The sequence below is a fragment of the Gambusia affinis genome, linkage group LG04 (genome assembly GCF_019740435.1).
Source record: "Gambusia affinis linkage group LG04, SWU_Gaff_1.0, whole genome shotgun sequence".
NCBI lineage: Eukaryota > Metazoa > Chordata > Actinopteri > Cyprinodontiformes > Poeciliidae > Gambusia > Gambusia affinis.
The window spans coordinates 8,019,867-8,034,042 of record NC_057871.1 but is presented as its reverse complement, the minus strand read 5'-3'; the positions used below and the strand labels follow the sequence as shown (position 1 = coordinate 8,034,042).

At 39.3% G+C, this 14,176-nt stretch overlaps 2 protein-coding genes across 4 annotated transcripts; one reads left to right on the top strand and one right to left on the bottom strand.

Moving 5' to 3' along the window:
* The first annotated feature begins 2,933 nt into the window (after positions 1-2,933).
* On the top strand, positions 2,934-10,744 carry zfp91 (ZFP91 zinc finger protein, atypical E3 ubiquitin ligase). Of its 2 annotated transcripts, none has more exons than XM_044114084.1 (12): positions 2,934-3,797; positions 4,076-4,113; positions 5,530-5,646; positions 5,931-5,967; positions 6,602-6,712; positions 6,790-6,888; positions 7,007-7,192; positions 7,393-7,443; positions 7,737-7,815; positions 8,559-8,673; positions 8,780-8,879; positions 9,052-10,744. In XM_044114084.1, exons 1-12 carry the CDS (start codon positions 3,385-3,387, stop codon positions 9,983-9,985), a joined length of 2,280 nt encoding a protein of 759 aa, XP_043970019.1. In that variant the 5' UTR covers positions 2,934-3,384; the 3' UTR covers positions 9,986-10,744. The 2 variants fall into 2 exon arrangements, with proteins under 2 accessions (XP_043970019.1, XP_043970021.1); XM_044114086.1 differs by having other exon boundaries at positions 2,940-3,797; positions 6,793-6,888.
* A 564-nt stretch (positions 10,745-11,308) lies between these two features.
* si:ch211-113e8.11 lies at positions 11,309-12,718 on the bottom strand. 2 transcript variants are annotated; one of them, XM_044114088.1, is made up of 3 exons: positions 12,601-12,708; positions 12,378-12,461; positions 11,309-12,278 (listed from the first exon to the last, which is right to left on the bottom strand). In XM_044114088.1, exons 2-3 carry the CDS (start codon positions 12,452-12,454, stop codon positions 11,630-11,632), a joined length of 726 nt encoding a protein of 241 aa, XP_043970023.1. In that variant the 5' UTR covers positions 12,455-12,461; positions 12,601-12,708; the 3' UTR covers positions 11,309-11,629. The 2 variants fall into 2 exon arrangements, with proteins under 2 accessions (XP_043970023.1, XP_043970022.1); XM_044114087.1 differs by having other exon boundaries at positions 12,378-12,718.
* Between the last annotated feature and the right edge of the window lie 1,458 nt (positions 12,719-14,176).

Genomic DNA, 14,176 nt, shown 5'->3' with positions numbered 1-14,176 from the left:
CCATAACTGGAGCTTCATTACATTCGAAAGTAAAAAGAGGAAGCTTGCCAACCTGAGACCACGATTCTAACTGTGAAGTACAGGGCTGGAATCGGAAGAATGATGTTTTGTGAGTGTTTACCTGTCGGAGGGGCGTGTGACAGGTGTCCTTGAAGGGATCATTCTACGTTTGTGATTGTAAACCATTACCTTCAAATTAGAGGACTTCCAGGGAGCTTCACACTCAGATGTAAACCATTCCAGTTGACGCTGGACATCATGGCTTAAAAATGGAGACAGAACCACATTGTATGGAAAACTCACATTAAAACCCTAAGATTCTCCAAAGAGACACCTTCCTTTCTCTGACTGCGTCTCAAGACTCTGTCCATGAACAACACAAACAAGGTCAGCGATAAGGAGATGTCCTGACAGAGTTCAGCCTCTACTGGGAACAAGATAAACTTTGTGCCATGAGTGAACCACAAGTAATTTTGTGGTTTTACAGGGTTTGGAAATATGTAAAATGTAGTATGCTAAAAATATGATTCATTGACCTATCTGCTGACCAAACTACATATAGTTTCAATTTTGCAAAGGTAAGCTATAAATGTAACAAGAGTAAAAAATATTGGGCTGCTCAAAATGATGGACTAAAAAAGTTTCAGTTGCAGAAAAGCATTGTCATAATAAACCCATTTTAGTATATCATTTTTAATGTCACATTTTAAAAGAAATTGGGAGATTTATCATCTAAAAACAATTATTAAAAGAAGAACCACATTCTCCTGTGATAGCATTATCAGGCCACAGCTCTGTAGTCATACATCTGCATATAAACATATTTATTGGTAGCTGGGGTTGTGCATTACACATAAAAAGGGGAACATTTAACTCCCAGACGATGAGTTCTAAGAAAGAATGCTGTAAAAATACACTGTGAAAAATTATAATGAACAAAAATCTGCTCTAAAATACAGTTTTATACAAATTATCATTAGTTGATTAGCATGTAGAACAAGTTGAGTCAACAGTAATGTGAAGTTTTCTGTCTGACACATGAGAGGTTTCTTGTATGATTGTGAAACAGTTTAGTTCTATGCAACACTCCATCTGCTCATGAGATTTTCAGCTTTTTTATTTATAGCTCCTTTAAGGTTCTGTATTTTTTTTTAATTATACTGAGTTCAGATTTGGTTGGATTGTTTTTCATTTTGCACCCATTATGCTGTAGACTTGCTGGTGTTCTTTTGATCATTTTCTTGTTGATGACCAAGTTTAGCTATCTGAACGAATGCATATGTTCAACTGTAGAATATTTGATATAGACATGAGTTCCTGGCCGGCCAATGACTGTAAGGTGCTAAGGGGCTGTGGCTGCAAAATGTGCCTAAAACATCACCCCTGTTCAGCTATGTTGGTATACGGTTTGATTGATATAGTGTTCAGTTCTCTCGAGAGTGCAGTGCATTATGTGTTGATTCCAAAAGTCTTGAAGTCCACACACTTTTCAAAGGTACATCACACTATGTTCTTTCTTCTATAAAAGAAGGTTTCTTCTAGTAATTCTACCAAAAGGTCATTTTTACTTTCACATTTTTTATAATTGCTCTGTTATGGATTTTAAAAATGAATAAGCCAAGAATGGCCTGCAGAGTTTTGTAGCTCCTGCAATTTTTTTTTATTTTTTGTATAGTCTTAAACACAGGGTGAATCTGCTGGAACAACCATATTTGCCAAGTTTTGGTCAATCAGTCATCTTCATTACCCCCAAGGGACAAGTATTATGCAAGCTATAACGAAAAAGAAACTTTGACATAACCCATTTCGTACACATATAAGAGATGAGGCAAAAGTATTATTTAAATCCAATGACAGACATAACAATGTATTCTTTTCAAGGAACACATTATTGTTGATGTCAAACACAAGAACTAATTTTAGCATTTATTTCTTTCTCTTTTTCTTATTTTTATTAAAATAAAAATGTCTGAAAATGATTTCAAAAACAATTCGGACAGTATCCAGTCAGTTATTAAAGGAGATCGGGCTTTTTCTGCTGTTGCTCCTTCTCTATGGAACAATCTACCTTTCCAAATTAGATCTGCCCACAGCCTGGATCATTTTAAATTGCTTCTTAAAACTCATTTTTATTCCTCGGCATTTAATTGAACTAGTGTTTGATACTTTGTTTTTATTTATTTGTGTTGTTGTCACTCTTGTACAGCACTTTGGTGCAGTTCTAAGCCTGTTTTAAAGTGCTATATAAATAAATTTGACATTGACACATTTACATTAAAACACATACCACAAAAATGAACATAAACAGAAAAAAGCGAATTAACAATACAGTATATCCAATTTACAAGTAACGGATTTTAAGAGTGACTTAGTCAGTAGATTACCATACTATGCTACTGCCATCTGGTGGTAAAAACCATCTTAGAAATCTGTAGCATGCCCGTAGTTCCGACTAGTCAGTGTATGTTTGCAATGGCAGCCATGTTAGCTCTGCATTCATCAGTGCAGATTACTGCTGTAACATAAAACACATCCACTATTAAGGTTAATATACATATTTAGCAAGCTACTTGCTAGTGGAATACATTTTGCGTTCTGGTCTGTTAATATCTTTTGCAGAAATGTATATTAGACTCAGAATTTAAGAGCATGTATTTCAAATAAACTAAAAATAATAATTTTAGTAAAATTGGTGGGTAAATCCTCTACATATATTGGTAGATTTCCTTACTATATGAAATACAATTTCTACTGCTCATTGGTCAAATTGGGTTTTGTAAGTAAAAGTCGCTCAACGCACAAAACTGAAAAATTTGTCATCTAAAATCCAATATTAAGGCTGATAGATTTAATGTTGACTACAACTCCCATCATGCCGCAGCATCAGTGAGCATGCGCACTCTTTCCTTAGCTTGCCACTACTATTGTAGATTTATAAACAAACCAGCTAAACTGAGCAGCGCTGCGCTATGGGCCACGAGGAGATCCAGATGAGTCTGAGAGCCGCTGTCACTCTTGAACACAGCTTCAGTTTATATTTGGCTTAAAGGAGACGCAACAAAGCGCACAAAATGGCTGTTCTCTGGGCCTTGGCGAATAAGTAGGTTTACTATAGCTTTAAGAACAAGAAACTAGTGTCTGCTTCTTTAAAATTATATTGGTTTATAGCTGAATAGATAATTAAGAAAAGTTTTAAGTTTCTAATGAATTAATGTGTGCATTTAATTTGCGACGAATCCAGCAGAAAATGCATCAATGTTGGACAAGGGCCGCTTGCAGTCAAAACGGCTTTAAAGCAGATGTGCTTAGTTATTCCTCACTTTGCTTGTGAACCTGCTTGACTATAAGAGGAATTAAGAGGTAGGACATATACCCTTCACGGTGATGGAACCAGTCGACAACAGAGTCGAGGATGTAAATAAAGACGAGGAACCGAAGGAGGACAAGGCCGCGGAGCAGACCCCGGCCACCAGTACGATTGGTACGCAGCGGAGGGCACTCAGAGAGCGGGGAGCGGGCCGACCTAGGTCCGGCGTCCCCTCTTCTGTCACGGAGGTTAACGGAGCTGCGCCGAGCGCGCAGACCTCCGGACGGGTTCTAAGGGACAGGTCAACCAGGGCAGTACCGGCCTGGCTAAAGGACTTGAAAAGCGACGAGGAGGAGGACGAACCGAGCCCGGACAGCAGTGTGACCAAGCGGCGGAAAGTTTCCATCTCCAAGCGGAGGAAAGGGCTAGATTCAGCGGGTCAAGTGGAAGCTGGAGAGGGGCTCACAGGAGACAGCCTTCAAGGCACAGAGTAAGCTTCATATTTATCAGCTCCTACTTAATAGATGCAGTCAACGACAGATGCACATTTGTTTCTAATGAGCCTCTGTAGAGTTGAAATGTGCATCAGTGGGGTCTGCTCCTTCTAAAAGCACGCCTTCTGCATGGCTCGTCCCCTACATGGGTGGAGTAAAACTTACCTGTCTTTAAAGACGTTCTCTTTATAATAACTGCTGTATTAATGTCATATGGGATGTTGTGTTATTGCTTGCCATACAAGGTGATTTTTTTCCCCCCTCTTCTCTTTAGTTCAGAAGACCCAAAGAAACCTGCCTCAGATGTTCAAGGTAATCCGTGGGATCCTTCACCAAAATCTTGCAGAAGTTTTCATATGGCTTCAACATGTCTATTTTTTTTTTTTTTTTTTTTTACATTACAGCCAGTAACTTTAATGTACATTATTTGGATTTAATGTGACAAAGTTGCGTATGATCATAAAGTGAAAGGGAAAAATTTAAGATTTTTTTTGTTTATTTCTTTCAGAAACAATTTATATAGTTATGTGTAATTATTTTCAGCCACTCACATTGTGACTTCAGATACAGCTGCTAGTTTTTTGGGGATTTGCCTGTAACAGTGTTGCACATCTAGACACTGACATTTTTGTCCTTTCATCCCTGCAAAATATCTCAACCAAACCCTCTGAGCTTACGGAAAATAGATTTTACTATGTCATTCTGGTAATTCTCTAATTCTGTGCTGTGATCTTTGTTCCACATCGATTACCTTGTAACACTTTTAAGATGCTTTCATCTGTTGTAGCTCTGGCAGTATGTTTAGTGTTGTTTCCCTGCTGGGAGGTGAACCTCCACCTTAAGCCTCAAGTCTTTTCCTGCCTTAAAGAAATTGTTGCCCAGTATGTAGTTTCATCCATCTTCCTTTCAACATTGTGAAGCTCTGTCGAGGCTGAAGAAAACACCCCCACAGTTTGACACTGTCACCAGCACAATTCACGTGGGGATGGTGTGTTGAGATACAGAGTAATTTTTATTATAGTTTTAAGTCTTGCAAAGATTTTCTTTATGTGTAGTTCAAAAAGTTTTATTATAAACTTGCCTGTTCAGGGCTCCTCGTGCTCCAGGTTTGGTGTGTCCTCTATGACTTTATTTTAACACTGTCTGTGTTCTTGACTCGCTCCCATAAAGGCCAGATTTGTAGAAAACACGACTAATAGATGCCATGTTGATAGACCCGCCCACAGGAGCTGTGGAGCTCCTCCAGAGTTACCATGGTCCTCTTGGCTACTTCAGTTAGGATGTCAATGTCATGAAGAATATGCCTTCTTATTACAGTAGCAAAATGTTAAATTGCACACAAATGAGCTCTATTCTCTGATTAGAAAACTTTGATATTTTCTGTGCTAGATTTTGTGGAGAGAAAACCAACTTCTCTGTCCCTTTTAAAAACAAGCTCCCCGCAGGATCATGCTGCCGCCACCATGGATCATCTTCCTTCCACTTTTACAAATATACACTACTTTGTGTTAGATACTTGACATGTGAAATCCTGTTGTTTTTAATGTGACATAATGAAGATGTTCAGGGGCCGTGGCTACTTTTGCAGGGCAATGCGGCTGTTGAATTAATGCCGCTCTCATTCATTGTCTGTGACATTCAAACAGAACAGATGTGTCTTTGTGTCTGTGCCACAGTTCATGGCATACACAAATGTTTCATGGCTTTCTATTTCCCTTCCAACTCCAGCTCTTCTTCCCAAACGGCCTCCAGCCCAGAATGATGCCAAGCTCCCGGCTGGCAGGGCGGCCCGGAGCGTTGCCAAGCCTGTGTGCAAGACCGAACCTGAAATGGAGACTCCAGCTGGTGAGTGACCTGTTGACTTGAGCGCTGTCACAGATCAGATAAATGCTGCAACATGTTGAAGGTTTTGTTTTTAAATAACCAATCAAAGCTTGTTTTAACTTTATTGTGATCTAATTGTACATCTTAATTTTAAATCCATGTAATAAAGATTTTAACACATTAATAACAGCAGTATGACAAAAAAACAAACCCAGAAAACAGAAGCGTAATTGTTATATTATATTATATACTGAAGAAGGTTGAAATCTGTTTTTATTTTGTTGTCATTTTGTTTTGTGCACCAGTGGAAGAAGAGCGCACCGATAGAGAAAAGTGTGACAAGTAAGTATATGCTTAGCATTTAGTTTAAAAATGACTTCTACACCATGAATACCATTGAAATCCTGGTCATATGACTAAATCTAAAAAAGGGTGAATGCAACTTTTCCAAGCAGAAGTTATCCTTACAACCCTGTCTTTACTCTTGGGAAGGGCTTTGAGGAAAATTAGCACTACAGTAAAACTAGTACTTATTCCATCCATCCATCCATCCATCTTCTTCCGCTTATCCGGGGTCGGGTCGCGGGGGTAGCAGCTTATTTTCAACACATATTATTTAATTATATTAAGTTTTAACAATCTGAAGTTAAACTTTTAGTTAAGTTATAAGATTAAAGTTTTATTTAATCTCTCTATTTCATTTTGTTTACATTTTGGATACCATCATCCTACTTTGTTGTATGAGAAAATACTTGTAATAACAGTAGGGCTTCTTATTAAAGGTTATCCTTACTTTAAGGGACAGACAGATTCAGTTCATGTCTACGGCAGTTCTTTACAATCTGGTGATATAGTTACGTTAAGATTAAATCCAGATGCAGTCAGATTAGTTCGGAATATTTCTTATCAGTTTAACAAGGTCAAAAAAGGGTCATAAAACCTCTCTAACCTAATCGTGATTTTTTTTTTTTCTTAGCGAAAAGACAGAAGAGGACAGCAAGGAGGTCGCAGAACAAGTCCCGGATGATGACGAGCTTCCTTATCAGGATGATTCGAATGACTTCAGGTTCCAGCTTCAGAGTCAGAGGTAAATTTGCACTGAGCGCACCACTTGCATCATAAGCTGTTCGCAGATCATTTGTTTGTTTGCGTTTTTGTTTTCAGCAGTGGTGAAGAGGAGGACGGCCTCAGCAGTGATGAAGACGTTCCCTTTAGAGACGACTTGAACGATCAAAGCTACGACCCGAGGGCAGAAAGATTTCTGTAGGGAAGCCTCACATCGCTCTTTGCTCAATTCAGATTCCTTTTGTGTGCATTGTTCTTTGATTAATATTCTAAACTATTTATGAAGTTGATTTTTTTTGTCTTCATTTTCTTCTAGGGATATTACTAAACCAAAGCGCAAAGTTCCTCTAAGATACAAGGAAAAGAAAGAGAAGGATAAAGCACCCAAAAAGGAAACAGAGTTTTCAGAGATAAAAGTAGAGGGTGCAGATAACCTGGAGACGGTGCAGGAGGAAGTAAAGCTGGAGGAGGAAGTAGCTGAGGATCTCGATGGACCCAGGAAGTAAGTTCAGCTTGTTACGTGTTTTTATGCGGCAGCTTTAAAGTCAGAAACATAGATTGTCTGTGTTCTTTTTGTTTTTTTTCCGTTGGTGTTAGTTGGTAACCAGCTGCTCTTCCTTATTACTTCCTTATTAATGCTTTTCACACTGAGTTGTATCTGTAAACACGGAAGTAAGCACATTTTATTTCTTATTTAATCAGGAGAGGCCGCAGGAAAAAAGACGACAAAACTCCACGGCTACCAAAGAGACGGTGAGAGTGAAACCTGCATAGTGTCTCAAACCAATTACTTCCCATAAATTTATTATAAAGATGTCTGTAATTTCTCAGAAATGTATTGTACAATGATGATGCTTTTTTGTTGTTGTTGTTTTTTGGTTTCTAACTTACCTAGTGTCTCTAGTGTACTTATTTCTCCCAAAATTATAATCGGCTGGGATTGTGATTGAGAAGCCTTACAGGCCTGTCGGATATTGACGTGTCTGTGAGGATCTGATTATAAGAGTCCATGATGTTTAACTGGGCTGTTTGCTTTACTCGTTCAGGAAGAAGCCACCCGTTCAGTATGTGCGCTGTGAGATGGAGGGATGTGGGACGGTGTTGGCTCATCCTCGATACCTCCAGGTTTGTCCCAGCAGCCACACACACACACACGCACACACACACACACACTCCTGAGATCAGCATAAAGATAAGCAAACTGGGATTTACTCACACATTTGAAACAGCCTGATATAAACAAATTCAAAGCCCTTATTAATTCTTATCTTGTTGCAGAGTTTAAATATATGACATTCTTTTTCTTTTTAATAGGACGACGTTCATAGTACAATGTCGATAAGACGGGTATTTAAATAACAGGGTTGCTATTCTGTCTGAAAAAGTGCGGGAAATGAAAATAACAATATGAAAAATCTTTGTTTTTTCACATTTGATTTTTTTTTCCCTTTCAGCATCTTTTTTTAAAAATTATTATTTATTGTTTTATTGTGTTTCATAATTTGAACTTTAAACCTGTAGAAATGTACTCCTCCATGGATACTTTTTTTTCTTAGATCAATAAATTTCCCTAATAGGTAGAGATTTTCTATCACCAACCAAAGTTTGGTAAAAGTTCTTGGCAGTCAATCTGAAAATTATATCTTGGTACATTTCGGCAGATATGGTTATTTCACTGTTTGGAAAAAAATAGCTTTTTTAGGTGTTTAGTGTGGAAACAAAAAAACAAAAGAAGGAACTGCGATCAGTTTTAACATAAAGAGTGTCTTTGGTTCTATTTCTTAAAGAAACACGAGGATATGTATTGCCTTTCTGGAAGGGTACAGAGTATATTTTTAAACAGTTTTATCACATTTTCTCCGCACTAGCATCATATAAAGTACCAACATTTACTGAAGAAGAAGTACGTTTGTCCCCACCCGTCTTGTGGGAGACTTTTCCGCCTTCAGAAGCAGCTGCTGCGCCATGCAAAGCACCATACAGGTACACAAATCGCTTGAACCTTTGATTGGTTTAAAAAGTCCTAATAAAAAAAGCTATATAGAGAAAACGTCTATAATTGATTCCATCCTTTTTTCTTTGATTGTAGACCAGAGAGATTACATATGCGAGTTCTGTGCCCGTGCCTTCAAGAGCTCCCACAATCTGGCTGTTCACCGCATGATACACACTGGAGAGAAGCCTCTACAGTTAGTGTTTCTCTGTTCATTAATGAAGCAACTATGCCGTTCTGATTTCATTTAGTTTCTCTTTGCCGTGCAGCTGTAGTTTGTAGTCGGTTTTTGATAGAATGCCAAATATTTCAAGTGTACCTCTGCAGGGCATTGTGTCTTAAGCTTTACTTCCTCCCTGTTTCAACAGATGTGAGATCTGTGGCTTCACTTGCCGCCAGAAGGCGTCGCTCAACTGGCACATGAAGAAGCACGACGCAGACGCCACCTACCAGTTCTCCTGCTCCATTTGCGGTAAGAAGTTTGAGAAGAAGGACTGTGTGGTCGCCCACAAGGCCAAGAGCCATCCGGAGGTGCTAATCGCCGAGGCCCTAGCGGCCAATGCTGGCGCCTTCATCACAACCCCTGCCTCTCTGCTGGAGCTGCCAGGACACCCCGCACAAGTGGATGTGGCGGGCATGGACGGGAACCATGTTGGGCAGGACGGCCACACGGATCAGCTGGGTCAGGACGGGCAGCATGTGACGCAGCAAGTGAGCCCTCAGGTGGTTTTACTGGGGCAAGACCCGAGCCTCCACACCATGCAGGTTCCCGTGACGATAGCCCTCACCCCTATCGACCCCCCCTCTCCGGCTGACAACCATCAGCAAACGCACCTACAGCTCCAGATGCCCGTCCAGTTCGTGCAGCAACCTCAGATCCAGCAGCTGACCCTCCACTCTGGCTCCATGGTGACCCAGCATCAGGCCCAGCTCCAGCCGGTGCCGCCCTACGCCCCCCACCAGCAGAGCCAGGCTCAGATCCTGCAGATGACCTTCCAGCCTGTCAGCCAATCGCAGACCCACGTTCAGCAGATCCCCATCTTGGCCGCCTCGCCGCGGCTTCAGACCCTGAACACGGCAGCTCCAAGCCCGCCACTGCACTCCACCTCCCAGCCACAGACCCAGGATCCCTCGTCGGCCAATAGGAACGCCTTCATTCTAGACAATCCGGTGCTGTCTTCCTCCTCTGCGCAGTGCGGCTCGCTGCAGCAGACGGAGGCGGTCGGGGAGAGCGACGTGGTGTGGGAGCAGACTGGACAGTCTGAAGACGGCGAGATACACGTGCAGCAGGTCATTATATAAAAAAAGCAAAAAAAAAAACACAAGGACTGTGCATGTGAAGAAGTACCTGCAGTATGGTTTGAGATAAATGTAGGATCACACAGATATAACTTGTCCTGTTCACTAATCGTCAAACTTGGTAGCTTTTTAGAGTTTCCGTATCAGGGAAAGAAGTGTTTGTGAATGTTTGTTGCCTTTGTACATAACAGTCCTGTAACTAGCTGTTTGAGTTTGTGTATTGCTGAGATTAGGTTCCAGTTATGCAATAATACACCCCCCAACCTCCTTCCCGTAAATATTTGCCATGAATGCAGAAAGCTGGAATACATGAATTTAATTTATGAAACCTGAACAGGGGCAGCATATTTTATTTTTAGCCTTTGTTATATATAGAAGGTCAAGAAACGTGTATGGTCACAAGGACATACATGAGATGTTTAAGACTGAAACTGAAATTTCAAGACCTTGAAAGTATGAACCGTCTAGTCTGAGACATTTGTTAAGATGTTTGTTTACCTTGCAGAATCAATAACTAGTTCAAACCTCACTAATGTCCTTCCTGTTTTAAGGAGCCAAAAGACGACCACTGACACTGCGAATCACTTATATGGAGATATTAAAAACAGTCACAGATTTGTCAATATCCTCTCAAGTGTAACATTGTTTGAAAAGAGAAGCTATGTAGAACATAATAATCTCACACATTAGATTTGTTCTATCTAGCACAAAAACACAATAAAGGATCCATTTATAAAACTTAATAAACGTCTTAACATTTAACCCAATGTGTTCAGTCATTTTTTGTTGAAAATTCAATGGGGTTTTTTTTGTTTGTTTTTTAGGGACAGGAGACGTTTCAATTAGAAATTCATAAGAAATAGAGGCATTTTTTTACTGCATTTATGTTAATTCTGATACATTAAGCAAAAATGCATAAACACATGCTGCAATGAAGCAGAAGAGGCTTATTTTGTTCCTCATATATAAACAATTATAACACAATTAAATTAGCTGGTTGTTAGCTCTATCTTCTCGTTTTACCAGCCTGCAGATTAACAAAATAGAATTCCCATAGTAAGAGTTGTGTTTCTTAGGCTTTTAATATCTTCCCAGTTTGTCTCTTAACTGAGGAGAAAGTGTTGGAAGTTTGATTTCAGCCAGCTGACCAACAGTGCACAGCATTACAAAAGGAAGAGGCAGTGCTGTGTCAGCTCAAACTCGTGACTTAAGACCTTGTTCACTTCTACAGGTCTTTGCAGGTAATTCAAAGATTTAAAATACAATTTGATCTGAAGGTTTTATTAAACAAAATCGTTTTAATTGTTGCTATAAGACACCCTTGTGGAAAATATGTAACCTTTTTATTAATTTTGATACATGCAGTTTTTTTCTTGCATATCTCTAAAAGACAGGAACGGTTAGAATGGAAATTTATGTGGTTTTCAAGCAGAATTTTCTTAAAATTTGGTTTACTGCAATACTGGTAACCAGTCCATGCCTATACTCACAGGAAAGAACAACAAATTGGTCCGTGTGTAACGGAGAAAAATTAATACAGCGACAAAGGGACATCAGTATGATGTCTGGTCCAGAACTCTGCCTCTATTACTAATTTAAGACATAAAAATTTACAAAATTAGTTATTCCCAGTTTATAAACCCGTCCTCAGGACATATTAATCCTCTCTCTGTCTCTCTGCATAGTATATTGCTTCAGTGCTCTTTTAGGGGGAATCAAAGAGTTACTCAGTCCAACTTTCCTCTTCTTCATCTGCTGCTCAGCCTCTTTTTCCTTTGATTCCTGCTGAAAGCTCTGGGATCCTCCCACAGGTTCTGGTGTCTGCTCACTCACAGATGGCTGAGAGTCGCTGGGAATCACCGCCGTCTGGAGGTCACTGTCGTGAGCAAACTTGCATTTGATACCAAACCTGCACCTTCCGTCCTTCCTGTAGGAAACACAGACCTTTTTGCCTCCTATCTGGGAGGGTCTTGCCTGCATGGTGAGTGGAACGTGTTTCTGTAGAGCACTGAGCTTCTGGTCGGCCTGTGCTTTGAATGGGTTGGTGAACACGCTGCTGTCAGACGAGGCGTTTAGAGAAGGTGGAGGTAGCTTTTTAAGGGTGACAGAGTTTAAGGGGGGTGGAGGCAGGATGGGCCGGGAGGGTGCCGAGGAGCCCAGGGTTTGAAGATGAGATGATGATGATGAATATGATGAGGACTTCTGATCCTCAGAGTCTGACTCACTGGATGCCGAGTCAGACTCCAGTAAGAAGTTGCGGCTCTTTTTGACAGCGGTAGCATCATCTTGATGAAAGCTTGAAAACAAAAAACAAAATCTGGCTATTACTAATCAGAAAACCAGCAAACCTATATTATGAAAGGATAAATGTCAGTAAATAAAAGCGTTTACTCACTCAGCTTTCCTGCTGTTTAAGTCTTCCTCCTCTTCATCACTGCTGGAGGAAACTCCATAACCAACCAGCGAGTTCATACTGGAGCTATGTTGTTAGCATTAGCATATGAGGTCGGTTTCAGGATAAGACAGCAACAATTCTGTACCAGAATTGCTGCTACCCACTTTAATATTTTAATCTATGAAAATAGCCTCGCTGAAATAAGTAATATCATTTCTATTACCGTTTTGCATCCAAACTGTTTGCTGTGGGAAGTGTAGCTGGAGCAGCAGATTATGTAGCTTTTCTGTTATTTACGTTCGTCTGGGCTTCTGCACTGACACCCACAGGAAGGGCGTGGTATAGCACTCCTTAAACCATGCAAAACTAAATACACTTGCTTATTATTTTTCTCTCCAATTAATACGGATAAGATTTTGTCATCGAGATTTGCTAAAATATCCACATTCCTACACCCCCACATATTTTAAATTGTTAATTTACTTCCACAAATTTAAATTTATTTTATTGATGTAATAATGATAAGTCAATATGTACACCATTGCACCAGTGTATAGAGAAAATGAAATGATTTTCAATTCTATTTTATAAATAACATCTGTGAACCATGGTGTGTATATCTGTGTAAATTCCTTCTCTTTAAAATCTATTTCAAACCTCTTCAGAAGTCACAGAAGTCTTGACTATAATTTATTCTCAGCATGAGTCGAACTGTTTTGAGAAGGTTTTGAAGGTCTGTTATTTGACAATATTAGACAAAAATAGTATCAAAAAAAGCTTAAGGAGTTGTAGAGAGGTTTATTGGAATGTTGATTAGACTCACAACAGGCTGAATGGCAAAGTGATAATGCAGAGAAGTAGCCAGGAGGCCAAGGGTAACTTTAGAGGAGCTCAGATGAGAGAATCCACTGTCAGGACAGCTATTATTTGTGCACAGAACTATGACTCTGTGAGAAGAACATATGGGCAACATATCGAATTGTTAGATGTGCAAAATATTTGGGTAAACAGAAAAAAATTAAGATGCAATTTAAGCAAAAGGTGGTTTTACAAAGTACTGAAAATTTAAATGCACATGAAACTTTACATTTATATTGATTAAATTTTTAAAAACGTTTTTCAACTTTACCATTATACACTTTTTTGTCATTTTATCATAAAATCTATCTGCAATACATTCATGTTTGAGGTTGAAATGTCACTTATAAGAAGGTCTAAGCTGTACATTTTCACAAAGTACTATATTTACTGTATCAGCTTTTGAATATTAGTTGAATTCACTACTGAAGTTTTAGTTTGCTTGTTTTTTCTGACATTCTATGAAAAAAGTGCAAATAATGTCATGTAAGAATTTGTCAGACAACTTTAATCACTTACTCATGTTGTTTATTGTCTATAATTTGCCTATTGTCAATTTAGGAAAGCCTAACAGGCTGGTAGAAGCAACTGAAATGTTTTGTCAGATCAGAGAGTATCACCAAGAGGGACTTTGTACAGATTCACAGAGATCGTCTCCTTAAAGGGGACATAAACTATATCGTTTCTTTGAAAGGGTAAGGGGTTCTAGTCATACACACCATATGTGTACTGGACTTGCCTCATATCATTTTCCTCATAGAACTGTGTGTATGTATGTTTATTGTTTTTACCATAGTTGATTAAAATGTTTTCCCCTCCATCATAAATACCCGTTATGTGTCTCTATGAATGGACAGTTTTTGCTGACAGATCACATCCTGTACTGTCGTGATGAGTCACCAGAGGAAAATTTATTTTTTTGTTTTCACTACTAATCACAT

Excerpts from the sequence above, each read along its gene's own strand:
- zfp91 (XM_044114084.1), top strand. The coding sequence starts at position 3,385 with ATGGAACCAGTCGACAACAGAGTCGAGGATGTAAATAAAGACGAGGAA. Across the intron at positions 5,647-5,930 it reads TGAAATGGAGACTCCAGCTG|TGGAAGAAGAGCGCACCGAT; the intron begins GTGAGTGACCTG and ends TTTGTGCACCAG. Across the intron at positions 8,674-8,779 it reads CCATGCAAAGCACCATACAG|ACCAGAGAGATTACATATGC; the intron begins GTACACAAATCG and ends CTTTGATTGTAG.
- si:ch211-113e8.11 (XM_044114087.1), bottom strand. The coding sequence starts at position 12,454 with ATGAACTCGCTGGTTGGTTATGGAGTTTCCTCCAGCAGTGATGAAGAG. Across the intron at positions 12,279-12,377 it reads TTAAACAGCAGGAAAGCTGA|CTTTCATCAAGATGATGCTA; the intron begins GTGAGTAAACGC and ends TTTGTTTTCAAG.